This window comes from Lissotriton helveticus, chromosome 2_1 (genome assembly GCF_964261635.1).
Source record: "Lissotriton helveticus chromosome 2_1, aLisHel1.1, whole genome shotgun sequence".
Taxonomy (NCBI): domain Eukaryota; kingdom Metazoa; phylum Chordata; class Amphibia; order Caudata; family Salamandridae; genus Lissotriton; species Lissotriton helveticus.
The window spans coordinates 1,940,895,562-1,940,911,307 of NC_136059.1; the positions used below are offsets into that span (position 1 = coordinate 1,940,895,562).

The 15,746-nt window shown below is 42.6% G+C and overlaps 1 protein-coding gene across 1 annotated transcript in view; it reads right to left on the bottom strand.

Moving 5' to 3' along the window:
- FREM3 (FRAS1 related extracellular matrix 3) overlaps nucleotides 1–15,746 on the bottom strand; it is a 203,339-nt gene that overhangs the window by 45,178 nt on the left and 142,415 nt on the right. The window contains exons 7-12 of the mRNA XM_078676872.1: nucleotides 14,783–14,932; nucleotides 13,284–13,493; nucleotides 11,816–12,013; nucleotides 5,620–5,784; nucleotides 4,903–5,085; nucleotides 2,368–2,498 (exon numbers count right to left, since the gene is read on the bottom strand). Of these exons, the coding sequence (XP_078532998.1) occupies nucleotides 2,368–2,498; nucleotides 4,903–5,085; nucleotides 5,620–5,784; nucleotides 11,816–12,013; nucleotides 13,284–13,493; nucleotides 14,783–14,932 (1,037 nt within the window). The remainder of the gene's footprint in view (nucleotides 1–2,367; nucleotides 2,499–4,902; nucleotides 5,086–5,619; nucleotides 5,785–11,815; nucleotides 12,014–13,283; nucleotides 13,494–14,782; nucleotides 14,933–15,746) is intronic.

The following is a 15,746-nucleotide window of genomic DNA, read 5'->3' on the forward strand; positions in this document are numbered from 1 at the left end:
TTGTATTCATAATTAGGCATCACTTTGTGACCAATTCATACAATGTTAAAAACACAGCAATCAATATTTCATACCTGATCCCGACATTAAATAAAATAATAACTCTGCATAGAGATTCTTTTTAAATGAGTAATACGACTGCAAAAATCATATACAAATGTGCAATATTTTGTTTTCTTTATGTAACAGGATCCAAGCCTTTATCACAATGTTCTAGAGATATCTTTCCCTGTAAGCACACAAGGCACATCCTGGTTCTGACAAACAGGAGCACAGCATTACATGTCAACTCAAGGATGACAGATTTAGCTAAGAGTCTTATTTCGCAAGGGTTACAGTTGAAGATATATATCTTACTGATTTATATTGCATCAATATATATGGGTTCATTGTAAATTGAATACCTAAGTGCACCATCTTAATCCCTTGTCAGGAACAAACTGGAAGAACTCTAAGGCCAGAATTTGCCGCAGAGATAACAGAATGCCAGAATTACATTTACCGGTCGGTATTTCTGCTGCAAACTCTGGCCATTATGAGTGCCTTGAATTATGGAATAACTGCTAACACCTAGATTTACCAATTGCTATTGCAAGACATTTTTCAACATTTCAGTGAAAAAAACACAGACAGTTTCCACCTTCTCTGAGCAGGCGTAAAATGTCAGCATGACTGCTGTCTGGGATGCTAAATGAGGTGAGGGGGCAACGGTGACAGGCATACTTGTGATGTGTCTTGGGAGAACGTTAACTGTTCCACCTGAGTCATAGACTGCAGCAGGCAGTGAGCAGGTCTGTGGAATACTGCTTGCCCCCGCTCCTGTAGCCTGCCTGAGAGGCCAGGTAATTTTGGGCCCAGAATGATCAGATCCTGATATTTCAGACTGGATTATTCCAGGTACACAAACACTCAAAACTGTGATTTATATTATTTCACAGAGAGTTACAACTCATAATGAGAGCCTAGGTAGTAGATTTAGGACACTTCACCAAAGTGGTAAACTCCCATATGTAGACACAGACGTACAATTACAACACACAACTAAATTATTCATTTCCTCCCCAATTAAGGTCATTTTGTGCAACAAGAATCTGTTATATAGCCTTATAGCCCGCCGTAGTGGGCTATACGGGCTATTAAAAGCCCACTCCCGCGTTAAAGGCCTGAGCCGAAGGCGAGGGACTTTAACAAGGGAGCAGGACTTTAATAGCCAGTATAGTCCTGCTACGAAGGGTTATAAGGCTAATAGAACATTCTGCCACTAGAGGGAAGAATGTTCTAACAAATAAAACAAAGGCTTCTCGAAGCTCGAGGGGATTTAAATCCCCTTGAGCTCCCAGAGGCCTCACTCTCTTGTTAAAGAAGCAGGCCTTTAATAGCCGGTATAGCCTGCTACGGCGGGCTATAAGGCTATATTAGAGCACTGGAATGTTGAAAGCTCCACTGAAGACAATGGAGTAGCTTTGGCTTTATAATGGCTGGTATAATCCTTCTGCTCCAACACTCCAATGTTTGTCTTTATGTTTGCCCCTTTTTAATTTAGAACATTCTACCCTTAGTGAGTGGGTGGAATGTTCTAACAGCCTTAAAGACTGTCTGCCTCCGGCTATACCAGTTGCTAAAGAGCCTCTCCCTCGTTATAGGCCTGAGCCACACGTTCGGGGCCTTTAACAACTGCTATAGCCCTTGGCAGCAGTCTATAATGCTGGTCTGGGCTGAAGGCAGCAATGGAAGTCTGGGTTCGGCTTAAGTCATGTTGGAACATTTGAAAGAAAGCCGTGTACTAATTTTGGCACAAGAGATGCTATCATTCACGATAAGAAACGTATGTGTTTTTCCATCTTTAAGTGCAAAGAGCAGTGGAATCATGATTTCTTCCACGACTTTTCCAGTTTAAGGACGGTATATTTATATTTACCAAGCAACGTATTATACTAAGGAACATGCTTACATGCTTAGAAGAATAAGAACATATTGGTAGATGTGCTTGATTATCAATGAAAGCTGAACTTTTCAGCATTAGGCACCAAATGCTATTAGAGGCAGAATTTGCTTAAATTCTGAGTTTTGCTCGAGGTATAATTTACTAATCGCCAGGATTGTACATTCCTACTTAAACTGAACAAGTAGAGCGGGATTAATAAAGCAAATCAAAGTTTATCCAAAATGATGCCAGTTTCAGGACACTCGGCCTTCAAAGGATTTATTTATTATATACTCCATGTAATGTCGTTAGGTATCGTTTAAGGTGTGTCCATGGTTGCTGAGCTCTGATTGGCCAGGTGGGATTCTGAGTTATACTATTGGTTCAAGGTTCAAGGTACTCGGCTAAAACGTGACAAGCCTAAGTAAAACCACATGACTCACCTGCGTCTCAGCGACCATGTTCTCATCGGGCTTCAAGTGGACGGTGAAGGCTTCTCTCATCTCTCTCTCGCCATCATACAGCACCTCGACCTCCACAAAATGCTCGGTTTCTCCTTCTTTAAACTCGATGTCTGTTTGAAAACAAAAGGCATAGCTGAGATGAAAAGGCCAGCGTCGGATACTGGTTCGCTGGCAGAAGCGGGAGCGCGAGCTGGAGTCCACACCCCGGCACTGGTGCTCGTTAGTCATCGCCTGCAATGGGACGTGAATGCAGGCGACAGCTGCAGGTACGGGCCCGCATTCCCCGCGAGCTGCGGTGGCCGAGAAGGCCTTTTGCAAGCTGCCTTTTCAATCCTCAGACAGCTGCTTACCTCACGTGGATGCTTTGCAGGGAGCCGGCAAGATGATGGCATTGAGGAGACAGAGGTTTCACGGCTCATTAGCAAGACCGGAAGGGCCTCTGTTTCGTCCTACTGTTTCCATTTCTGAAGCAAAATCCTCGTATTTTTTTAAGTGAGATTTGTGCAATATACTTTTAAACCCAAACATTGCTGTACCACTCTACCTCCTATGGAGGGCCAGTGTCCAGAATCCAATTAAAAGTTGGACTTGTGACCCAAAGCACAGAAGCACCCAGTATGAGCAGCAGTAAGATGTCAGCGGCCTGCTTAGTGGGCGCTCAATTGTTCATGGTCAAATACACACATATTTGTGAGAAGGAGAGAGCGAAAATGTTGCTGGGAACCGCAGGATACTGTGTCCATACCTAATATTCACTTAACAAAAAGGTATCCTACCAGCCTTCCTCTAATGCTTTAATATAACCATAGCATCCTACCCCCAGAGGGCCGGACTGGGAATCCAAAGCAGCCCTGGCAAATTTTGTCAGAGCAGCCCCTGCACCTTGCATAGCGAGCGAGTGAGCCTGACCACTACAAGGAGAGTTTCGGGGAGGGTTTCCCCTCCAAGAAAATGTGGGGAAAAATTGCAAAAATTGTGCATTCTACAGCACATTGTTATTTATATATTCAATAGTATTGGCTTTTGAAGCATAGTAAATGACGTAACAGTGCACCAGGATACCCAGTCATACCCACAGACATTCTTACAGAGAACACAAAAAATAAGATGTCAAGTATGAAACATACATTAAAATATAAGTACACACATTCACTGTTGACCACTGTCAAGAAGCTGAGAACAGAATGAAACACCATTTCGAGGGATGTTAGCATCCTCCACCCCAGTAAGTGGCATGACAGGGCTTGCTTTAGCACTGTTGGCTCTACTGCGGCAATATTTTTGGACGCCCCCCCAATGACCTCTTCCTCCATATATTCCCTCACTATCACTCTCCAACAGTGCCTCTTATCTCTCCATAGCTCTCTCACATTTATTTCATTTGTTTTATAGTGCCTCTAATACTAGTGTAGAGTGTTAGACCACTTACATCGCACACACATACACAGACAGTGAATCATACATGTGTAAATCCGTGTACAGAAAATGTTACATAAGACAAAGGTTACTACAAGGTGTAGAACTCAAATGTCATCCATAGTGGTAGGCATTTTTTAAGTGTGCTTGGTCTGGAGAACACGGGACTCAGGATTCAAAACTAATACAGAGGTTGGATTTACTAATAATAACTTATTTCTACCCAAACAAACCCTTTTTAACAACATTACGATAATGAAAGAATGAAAAAAACTACTTTCTAACCTGTATCCTGCAGTTTTCATGCAGCTCTTTGATGGGTGTTCATAGCGCACTGTGCTATACCTCAATTGTAACTTATTAACTGCAAGTAACTAAAGGACCTTTATGACAAAAGCAGTAACCTACAGAGCTATCCACATAAAATACAATTCTGTGATCTGCATCGTACACAAACTTTGCAGCAGGCATGTTAAACCTCTGGGCTACTTTAGATAAGTCAAAACTGCCACTAGACAAAATTATGATCCTCTCACTGTAGCAGGAACATTAATCCCCAGAGTTATTTTGGCATTGTTATTGTTGCTTGAAAACTGCTGGAGCTGATCTAAAACCAACTCTGTAGCAATGCTTTTAAATCCATAACAATTTGCAAACACAGTGCTCCCAAGCTCAGCGATATACCAACCCGCAGCATCACAATCGGCCCCCAGGAACAAAACCAGCTCTCAGCCTCCTGGGGAAACACCCGATACCCAGTACCTCAAATACGGCCTTGAGCCGCCAAAATAATTTTTAATATTTGCATTGTGGACACTCGAACACCCTGTTCACGTCATACTTTCTCATCGGGTTGCACCCGGGTCTCTAAAAACCGTGGTGGGCTCAACCACATCCCATATAACAGTATAACAGTTATGGTCAAAACTTCTATCAGTCCTACTGTTCCAGTCACAAAGAATTGACAGCCAAAGACTGCTGAGACAAGATGTGGCACCCTGTTCATTGCTCAGCTTTTCACAGGGATTAACTAGATCTCACAAGAGCCGAGTGGTCTCTCTTTGCGTGCAGGGACTGGCGAAATGTGCTGGTGCTTACCTTCAGACATGGGGTTGTAATCCTCTCCGGAGGTGGCGGATCCGTCCTTGGTGTGAATCCTGACGATGGAGACTTTGGAGCTGTCTCCCAGGCGCAGGACGGGGATCTTCACCACAGCAATCTCGCCTGGCTCCTGTGGCTCTTTGATGCTGTACTTGATCTCGGAGAATTTGATGATTGGTTCTGTGGGAGAGAGCAGAAGACGTGTTGACGTTTTCCAAAGTCCAACATGAGGCCAGGTATGCACACTGGAGAAACCGTGGTGTGTCTCTCACTCAAGTACAGTGTTCAGTGCTTTCACACGTACAGCCCAAACTGAGGAGCAGGAACAGGACACATTTCTTCATGGATAACCCACACGTACTATCTCAAAGGAGGCTTTTGGATGGAGAATTTAATACACCCAACCTGCCATGTAATGTGTGAGTCTGGGACCTAAAGAGGGAGTGTATGTTGCTTTTTTCAGTATTTAACTGATGTTTTTATCCGAAGGAGCAGATTAATGTTTTAATACACAGCATCCCATATACCTCTCAGGCTGGGGTCTGCTGTTTAATATTTTAAAGTTATATTATTTTGTTAAATGCATTTTCTCCTTTTTATCAGAAATATATTACACATTTTATTGTGATATTTTATTAACTATTCAATACATTATTACATTACATTACAGCATGCATAAAATCTTATCACATACATTACTGTCTGAAAACTTACTGTCTTCCTCATCCTTGATCTTGATCAGAGTCTCGTTTTGCTCCCCAATGGATGCACCAAAGGTAGAGTCACTTTTCGGTGTGCCGAGGACTAGCCGGAGCTCCTCCTCCTCCTCATAGATCGAGTCGTCTCCAAGTGTCACCACACAAGGCTTCTCACTGTCACCTGCAAGGAAGAGGAAGGAGGCAGTGCCGTCAACACTTCCACCATCACAGCATTAGAATATGGGGGAGGGATTTTCAAGATTACCTCCCATAGACGTTGATTCACCAAAATGCTAGGGATAGGAGAAGTCACCTGACACACCCATTGAGCCCTGAGAATATGGCAGGCTTGAAGACGTGTTTCACATGCCACCCTCAAAAGTATGCTATTTTCTGCAGAGGTGCTAATGGAAGGGCAAGGTGTGGAAACTACAGAAACTAAGCAGGGCTTTTGTAATCCTGATTACCTTCTGTTCCTTTTGCTTCCTTCATGATCCCTGAGCCCAGCGGTTTCAAGGGCTGTGGCAGGGGTGGCAGCCATGGACGTCAATTCACGGAAATGCCAGGTGTAGCGGAAGTGACATCACACACCTTTTGACCTCCACTTTCACACACATACACATACACACAAATTCACATATATACACTCACTCATACATAAACACACTCTCCCCTACAAGTAGGCAAACAACATACATTTAAAAGCATTTTTTACATACCTCACCTCCACGGAAGGGCATATTCCAGCGTATTGTACTCTTTATTACACTTTTAAGGATTAATATATTTTATTTGTTCACTAGTAGTGTAATAATTTTTTTCTCCAGAAAATAAAGAGAGTTGAGCCCCAGCTGCCCCTGTGTCCCTGGCACAGAATGTTCTACCTCTGAGGCCAGGGGTCCCAAAGGCAGGGCAAGGGGTAGCAAAGGGCAAGTTGCGTCCCCTGGTGACCCCTAAATGACGTCCAATTGTGGCAGCTGCTTTCGTGCCTACCCTTAATTGATGTCCATGTTGATTTCAGTAAGGTCATAAGAAGACCAGTCATTATCACAGTGATCATGTGTGTGAATTTAATATGTGTTATGTAGTTTGTTGGTGAAGAGGAGGTTCCATACACATTTGACCAATAATCGGCTAAGAAATTAAATCTGTTTTTCTCCTGGATCTTCGTAAATTTGTCACATGTTAGATATGATATATGGATGTGTGCTAAGAGAAGGTGATGTTCGGATACTTCGCCCACAGTGAGCCTGCATTGACTGGCGAGTCATGAAGCAGGAGGTGCACATTCAAGAGTGGACATCCACACACCGCATGGCCCCGGTTAGAAGTGCTTCTCTACGGCTGTGGGAAGTTCAGTAATAAACACCCTGCGATGGATCATGTTTGGACCTGACCTCTTGGAGCTCCTCTATATCATAAGATCATCATTAGCGCCTGCATTAGGCGGAAGGAGAAGTGTCATCACATTTTGGCAGGCGTAGCATGGGTGTCCGATTCCTTGCTTTCATCCTGCTAATGGGGGGCTGCATTTGGTAACAAGGCTTCAGTCCAGGTCATGGATCATTACAGAACCTTGAATGCACTGTGACAGATCTGGGTGCATATGTGCACAAGACCCAGCATGTATTTCCATCTCCAACATCAACAACACATCAGAAAGGAAACTGAGTTCATCCAGAATGGAACACACCCTTGGAAGTTCTAAAGGGAAATCAGGGACATGTTATGCAAAAAATATGATCATGCTACATTGTGTTCCAATGACCAAATTGTTTGCCTTGGAAGCAGGAGTTCTTAGATTAAATCCTGGCTTCACTGCTTGATCACATTATGTGACCCTGGACAAATCACTTTATCTTAATGTTGCGCTACTACTTGTATCCACCTAAAAGTAGGAGCCATTAGATACAGCCAATCCCTTTAATGGACTGAACAACTTTGCTGACAATCTACTTACTTCCGTAGGCCGGAGAAGGCCTACGCAGTAATGTCATGTCAGTTGTGTAATGATCAACTTACGTAAGTTACAAAAGACATTGTCACATGTTTTTCCTTTGTCTTCCTGAAAATAATGTAAGTGCTTGAGAGCACGAGGCTTTATGTACAGTTGTTCCCAGGTGAGGTTTAATTCTTCCACTCATTTTCTGCGCTAAGGAGCCCCCGCAATCAACATTTGTAGAAGGTCGGACAGTGGCAAACATAATGTGAATTGTATACAGTCATGTGGTATTAAAAATAGGGTAACACTACAACATAAATTAGAATAGCCAGGCCTGTTATGACCACAAAAAAGTTGTGGCTAACACCGCAACTCTAACATCCATAAAAAAATAACCAGGAGAACAAACTGCTTCGGCATGTTATTCCCTGTTTAAAGCTAAGATCTTGGTAATACCACAAATACTGCGTGAAGTATCGTGATTAGCAAAATATACTTCTCTGGCGAATTACCTGAGAAACTGTAAATAGGCCCTCGGTGTTACTTCATTCCAGAATTGTGAAATCATAACCGATTTGCTACAGAGAAAGAAACAAGTGTGCGATTTGAACAGATCTTTGAAATACGACTGGGATAAATTAGGGACCAGATGTACTAAAGGATTTCAAAATATTAAACCCTGCGATTCGCAAAATCACTCGGTTTGCGATTGCAACATTTATTTTTGTAATGTACAAAACCCAGTCTAAAAAGTTTTTCTGACTTGTAAAATTGGTTTTGCGACCTTCATCGCATTACAATTTGGAAGGGGCATAAAGGGGGGGTTCCTTCCAAATTACAATTCTGAATGCATTTGCAATGTATCAGCGGCTTGCAACCGCCATTCCCATTGCAAACCAGCAATTCTGGATGCAAACCATGGCACATTTGCCGACACCTCAAAGGAGGCAGTCACTGATTTACAAATAGGAAGAGGTCTCACTGGGATCCCTTCCTCTGTGGGAATGATGGTGTCAGCCTCAAGATGAGTAGCCAGATTTCCAGGGGTCCATTGTATGTTTCCTCTGATGTTTTTCCAAACGGAAAACGTTAATTTTTTTAAAGGAACACCAGCTACTTTAAAAAAGTGGTTTTCTGTTTGGTAAAGAAAACGCAGAGATGGTGGTCTGCTGTCCCTCGCAGGCCACCATTCCTGTGTTTGTAGCCAATTGACAGTGGGTGCAAATTGTGACCTACCTAGTTAATATTCATTAAGCTGCCCAATCTGGGACTCCCTGTGAATGGTAACTTGGTGCACTAACACAACATTACATAGGTCAGTTTGCCAACTTGGATACTTTGCGAACAGTATATCAGTACACTTGGCCTTGGATCTGACTCCAGGAGCGTAGGTATTAATGTTGAAGCAGGTGCAGTGGCACCGGTGACCAGAGATGTGATGGGCCCCTGTAATACAACATATTGCCATCTTTTACTACACAACCAGAGCAGGAGGCCCATTTCCCTTACATGCTTGACTGCCCATTAGAATATTGCTTCGAAACTGTCTCTGAACTCAGGGCCAGATGTACGACCTGCCAAATAGCGCTTTGCAAATTGTGTGGCATTTGCGAGGCGCTATTTGGCATGTACAACAGTGTGTTTAAAGGAAAAAATTGCGGTCGCAAAATATTGGTACATAGCTTTGCGGTCGCTATTAGGAAGGGAACACCCCTTCCTAACTGCGAGTCGCAAAACAGTATTTTTCAAGCTGCAATTTATTTGTGACTCGCAAAATGCTGTTTGTACATGGATCCATGCTTTTTAGCGTGCGCAAATGGGTCTAAGACCCGTTTGCGCACACTAAAAAGCATCGTAAATTTCTCCCTCAGTCTTTTTACAACCAGAAGGCACACTACCACTGGACTGGTAGTGTCTACCTTGTATGTGGAATACCCGATGTGCACACTTTCAATTTCATTTGACCAGGATAGATTTAAACACGTGATTCTCTTCTCCCAGACAGAGGTGCTGACCTTCCCACCAACTGATTGACCTTTGGGATCACTGAACCCATTTCTATATTATTCCAGTCACTTTTATTTGCAGATTTTTCATGCCATTGATCTTTTTGACAATAAAGACCACAAGGCATTGACCGGATAGTCCGGTGGAGACTAATGAGCAGGCGTTAATGGGCCAGAAGAGCTTTGTAGTTTTGTAGCGCTATAATGGGCAGGTGTCTTTACTGCCCAGCCCATTGAAGCTCAGACATAGGTGTAGTAGAAGTCAGTGAGCTTGATGAATACTATGAATACTGTTCTATGAACAGTCACTCAGAGACATCAGCAGGCAGACCTATCTGCAGACAGGCAAGTCTATTGGAAAATAGATAGGCAGATATAAATGTAAACAGATTGACAAAGTGATGAAGGGGTGCATGGATAGATACATGGCTGCACAATCGGGTATTTGGGCAGAGACATGTATTAGTTGATGAACCAATAGTTCAGGGATGGTTGGTCGGACACATGTACCAAGTACCACAAGTTCCCAGTGCCCCAAGTCTTAATAGCTGGGCAGATTCACAGGTTGTTCCTGCCCCTGATAAAGTTTGGGAAACTGCATATTGTCATTCAGTCTTTTGGGCAAAGACCGGGACATTATTCCTTGTTCCAAAAAGGTGTCCCACTACGGAAAAACAGCCCCTGCTTGCACAAAGTCACATGAGAAACGGTCCAGAGGGACAGAATTTCGGACACATCATCAGGTTTGTGACCTGCACTTCATTGTGTGATGTGACAGAAAGTGAACACTTGTAGAACGTCGGAAAACTTCCTGCCTCCTTAATATGTAGGAGGCAGGAGTCATTTTGCGAACTTCTATAGACAACCGTGAATGCAGGGATGGAGGCCAAGAGAGACAGCAGACATCAATTCCCGCGTTCATACTCCATGCATTTGATCAGTCTTTTTAAAAGCAGCCCCTGCCCTTTCGAAGGAACCGCAGTTTTTTTAAATAAATGTACATATGCTGACATTAATGGAGCATGCAAAGGTCCCCTGGACCACTACAAGTTCTCTTTGAGGTTGCCTACCACCATTCACAAAGTGGAAGATGTCCCATGGGGGCAGCTTCCATTTTCGAATGGGATACTGCCCTAAGTCATGTGTCGGTATCGATTCAATTAATTTTTAAGATCAAAATTGTGGTCTCACAATACAAATAAATAGCATTCCGAATTGCAAAGGTGTGAGGGGTGCCCTTTTGTGCCACCTTCTTCTTCTCCTATAAAGGCACTTTATAAGTCATAAACACATTTCTGGCTCACAAAGTACCTTTAGCACATTGTGTACTCTTGATTTTGTGGTTGCACAAGTTATGATTGGATTTGCATCCACAAACACAGTTTGTACATCGGGCGCCTTGTGCACAAGCTGAAGAATATTATCCCATAGACTCTTCAGAAGTAGTCTCAATGGTAAGAAATGTAACTGGAAAACACTGAAGCATCTGGAAACTACAACAAGCCTACCGCTCAAGATACACTGGGATAATGATTACTAGAACTGCCCCAGGGAAAAACAATAGATTTTTTGTTTTTTTTTGTCAACTGCTAAAAGCTAGTGGAATATGTCCACTTAAAAGCCTTCGTAATTGGGACCTGCATATTGAAATTAACCTGGTAATTCCAGTCTAACATATTATTCCCCATACCCGGCCCAAAAAACGAGTGATGCTCAGAAATAGGGGTGGCAATACTGGCTGGAATCAATACTGTGGGCCCAGTAGCACGACTTCTAGTTTCCCATCATTCTTTAATGAGTACCTTTGTTTGCAAGTCATTAATGAGCGTAACTTGCTGTTAAATGACTCCTAACACATGGAAACTCAATGAAAATGTGCCCAATGAAAAGAGCATTTAAAAGAAATAGCCTTTCTTTTCTGCACGAAGTCCCCAGAAATGGATTTCCGATGTGTTTTGGATGCAGCAACCTCATATTACATGACAGGTCTCTAGAACTGAGTTGCCATCGAACTGCACTTTATACTTACAATTATTTTGATGGGTAAGCAGTAGGTTTGGCAATGCACAGCTAATCCACCTTTCTTGGGGCAGGAGTAGGATTGGCCAAGCAAAGCCAATTCTAATGCTCACCCAAGTGGAGACAAGCCATGATATATTGTTCTTCAACATTGGCTGTTTCCTGCAGGGTTTGCTTGCCCTCTGCACGTTGCAGAATGCCCTGTTGTGCAGATGATGTCTTCTTCAGAAACGCGGGTGACTTACCGGGTAGGAAAACCACCAGGGAGTCGTCAGTGTTCGGCCGCTCCTCATAGTCCATCATGACTTGGGCCGAGCCCTGTCTTGTGTAGCAGCGGACGGTGGAGCGGTAGTTAATGTCTCCACTCCGGTAAATGATAGCAGTCACCTGGCCATCCTTCTCCTTCACAGTGTACAGCGGGTCCTTGAACTGAACTTTGGGCACTGGAAACAAACACAATAACATTTGTTTGTTATTTCACAAAATCTGGCACAGCAACCCAGGCCCAGACCACATTCCACTTCCATAAGAAGGTGAGAGCTCTTTTTTTTCTGTTATCTCATCACTCCCCCATTTGCAGCTTTCAACCACCTATGCTGTCTACTCTCGATTCCTAATACCATCTACTCTTATCAATGATTCAAGCAAATTCAGCCGTATATGGGATTTCATGTTAAGCACAAAGAATTAACAGCAACAATTTGAGAGATTAGGTATGCAATGAAATTGGAAAATTTTCTGGTTTTAACTCACTATCGTTATTTAAACGAGCTACTTGGTAGTGCACAATGTTATGCTGTTACGAGGGCGTGAAGGCATGTGTTACCCTGCTTCGAGTGATACATGAACATGTGGACCAGAGAAGCCATTTAATCACCATATGAAACCTCATTTAAGTTTTTTTTATACATTATGTTCATGGTTGGACATGTTGTATAAAAAAGAATACATATAAACTGAAAACAGGTCACAACATACAATACATTATATTTCTCAATGGGATATGAAAATGTCGTTTTTAGAGAGTGGGTAATCCAGTTGTTCTTCTTATAGAAGATGATGATGAACATTTATTTTTACTGCACCACAAAACTAAATAAACTGATAAAAGCGGAGTTTAGCCACAGCACTAGGTAATGAAAACTATGGTTAAGCCTGAAAGCAGGAAGCAAGAATGTTCAATCACAAGATGATTCACAGTGTGGATATTTAAGCTGTGAAACAGTATCTCTTGAAAAGAAGTATTAGCAGCCACCAAATACATTTTAAATTCAGGGGGATGAGGTCTTAGAAAGTGTGAAGACAGGGTTTGCTCTAATTGGTAGACTTGCGGGCAAAAAGTGATGTTTTTTCTTTTTTTAAGAAGGATGCCTGATACACAGGATGATTTTAAATTGAGTATATTTCAACCAGCAGGAGAAGAAAAGCAGCCATTCTCCCACTAAGACGAGTCTTCTCACCGACTGATATTTTCAGAACCCATGTAAAATTCTAGATTCTCCAACCGTAGGGCATAATCACTCAAAGACAAAATACAACATCTTTCATTGTAGGAACTAGGATTTATGAATCCTACTAAAAGTCTTTTTTACCATACTGTGGATCACTAGAAGATATTATCCCACTTCTTATGCTTTAAATGCCAGACTATGTGTCTCTGTTAAACTACAGTAAGTATGTGACAGAGGTTAATCATAAGACACGGCCACTTACAATCCGATGTGGTATCATTGATGGTGATGGTGGTCTTGCTGGGCTCCCCGAGCACTGCATTCATAGGCATACGCAGGACGAGTTCAAAGGTCTCCAATCCTTCCAGGGACGGCTGCCCCAGATCATCGAGGATAGTCACGCGGAAAGTCTGCATGTTGACCCCAGGGGCAAAGTCCAGGTTGCGACTGATGCCCACATAATCCACACCAGCTGTGTGGAAAGAACAAAAGGACACATATTTTTATCACAGTTCATGGTTTGCAATATATTATGACTTATTGGTCATGGCTTAAAACTAAAATTCATGCTAAGATGGCCTCTTCCATAGGTCCAAAGCTCTTAGACACTTGAAAGCTAGAGGATCTGTGGGGAGAAAACTTTGCCCATCCATTCTGCATCCTGCTTGCAGACTGAACTATGGAGGGGAAAAGATTTGGTGGGCCCTATCCTAGAGGGGGTCATTTTAGCCAAAGGACATGGCTATGGCGGAGGATTGCATCAGATATGGGAGGTAAAATCCCAATTGGAAATTCCCGTGGAATGGCTGAGTCTTGAAAGCATTAGCAGATAAGGAATGCAGCTAATTCAGTCAACCTCTACTACTATAAATAGTGTTGCAGTTCTAATAAGTAGGCTAAATAATGTGATAAGCAAATAAAGTGGTCAAAAAATTCCCTGCTTTCGAGCCCAATCTGACACTAGGCTGAATGAATCCAAAGAACGATATATAGTGTTAGAGTACAATACTCATTAGACATGTGGGAGGGGCTATACTTCTATTCCATGAGTCTTAAAAGACTTGAAGGAAGCTGCAAATGACAATGAACCATTCAAGCACTTGTTCATCTGCAGTGCTCTGTCAAATTGAAAATTATTTCCATTTGCATAATGTGCCATCACCCGGACTCTGAAAGGCCTACCTGTAGAATCTGTCTGATCTAACTTTTTGTACCCAGTACCATCAGCATCATTTGGCATCGGAATATAAAGGCACCTGCCTCAAGTATTCCTGTTTCCAACAAAGAGCTGTGATTCTAGGGTTCAAAGCATTAGTGCAAGGTCTTGTAGAGTATCACCACTCATGCTTAATTTGAGCCGGTGGTTTCCAGTACTCAGCACCAGCACTTAATCATCAGCACCGGTGCTTTTCATGAGCACCAGTTATGGACACATTCATTTATGGGAAGATTAAGTGTTCTGCTCAGAATCACAGGATGTTGAGTCAATGCCGAGACTCAAACCTGATTCCCAAGCTCCAAAGTCAGCAGCTCTGGCCATTATGCCACATATTGTACCCCCTTTCGTGGTCAGTAGTTAGTTCTGTTGCAAGGTGCCTCCTGACGAGAGCCCTGGGTACTTATTTGTTTACAAAATAACTACCGATCACCACTCTACTTTGGCCAGATCATGCTTTGACCGTCATGGATTCCTGTGTCTAGCAGTCTTTGAGGGCGGGCACTCTGAGGAGCGCAGAGCATCCATGACTGAAAGACTCTCACCTTCTGCTGACGATTCTTCTGTTTTCCGGGACCGTACAGTGATAGTGGCTGTTTTGGATAGGTCAGTTCCTGTTCTCCATACTCGGACCTCCACGTAACCAGCACTTTCATCAACTTCATATTTGGTGTCACCAAAGTAGAAAGCAGGTTCTAGAAACATAACAATTACAATGCTGTCAGCTCAACACAAACTCCTGAAAGATACAAACTCCTGAAGACACACATGCTATTTATTGTGAAATACAAAACACACATTAGTCACCGCAGCCTAGTACTGATGTATATATAATTTACAATATGAAGTTATGAGCAAACACCTTTGAACCAAACTTTTCCTGTGATGGAACAAGCAGTTTTGGGACCATGCCTTCTTCTGATCTAGCCATTAGTGGAGCAGGCCTTGCCATGGAGTAGATGTAATCATTTCAGACCATAAGTTAATATTCCTCATGACAAACTCTTTGCTTTAATGATGATGGAATATATACAAATATGTCCACACAATCACCTTTCAGCTGCATTCTCCAAATGACTTGCCCCCCCCCCCCCTCTGTTTCTCACTCTGGCAAATGGCGTTTTCCAAATACAATTACAAGTAACTACATCTCAGAGTCACTATGATAAGATTTGGTGATCTCTTCCTGGCCACTGTGAAGTTCTTGGTAGTCTTTCTTAGAAATATATCACCTGATATCTACTGTGTGCGTACTTGCCACATTGAGTCAGTGATTTGTAATGCACAAAGATTAATTATTTAAATACAGTATGCCCTTGGACTACAAAGTGGGGCAGGTCCAATTAGACTTGCTTTCCTCATGGACATCAAGATGGTGGGGGGTTGATAAACGAATTGAGTTTAAACACCTTTTACACATAGGATTTTCACTTTTAGAGCAATAATGCTATGGAACTACTTGGAGCTCCTACATGGTAATGATAGGAACAAGGTTTTATCGTATACATT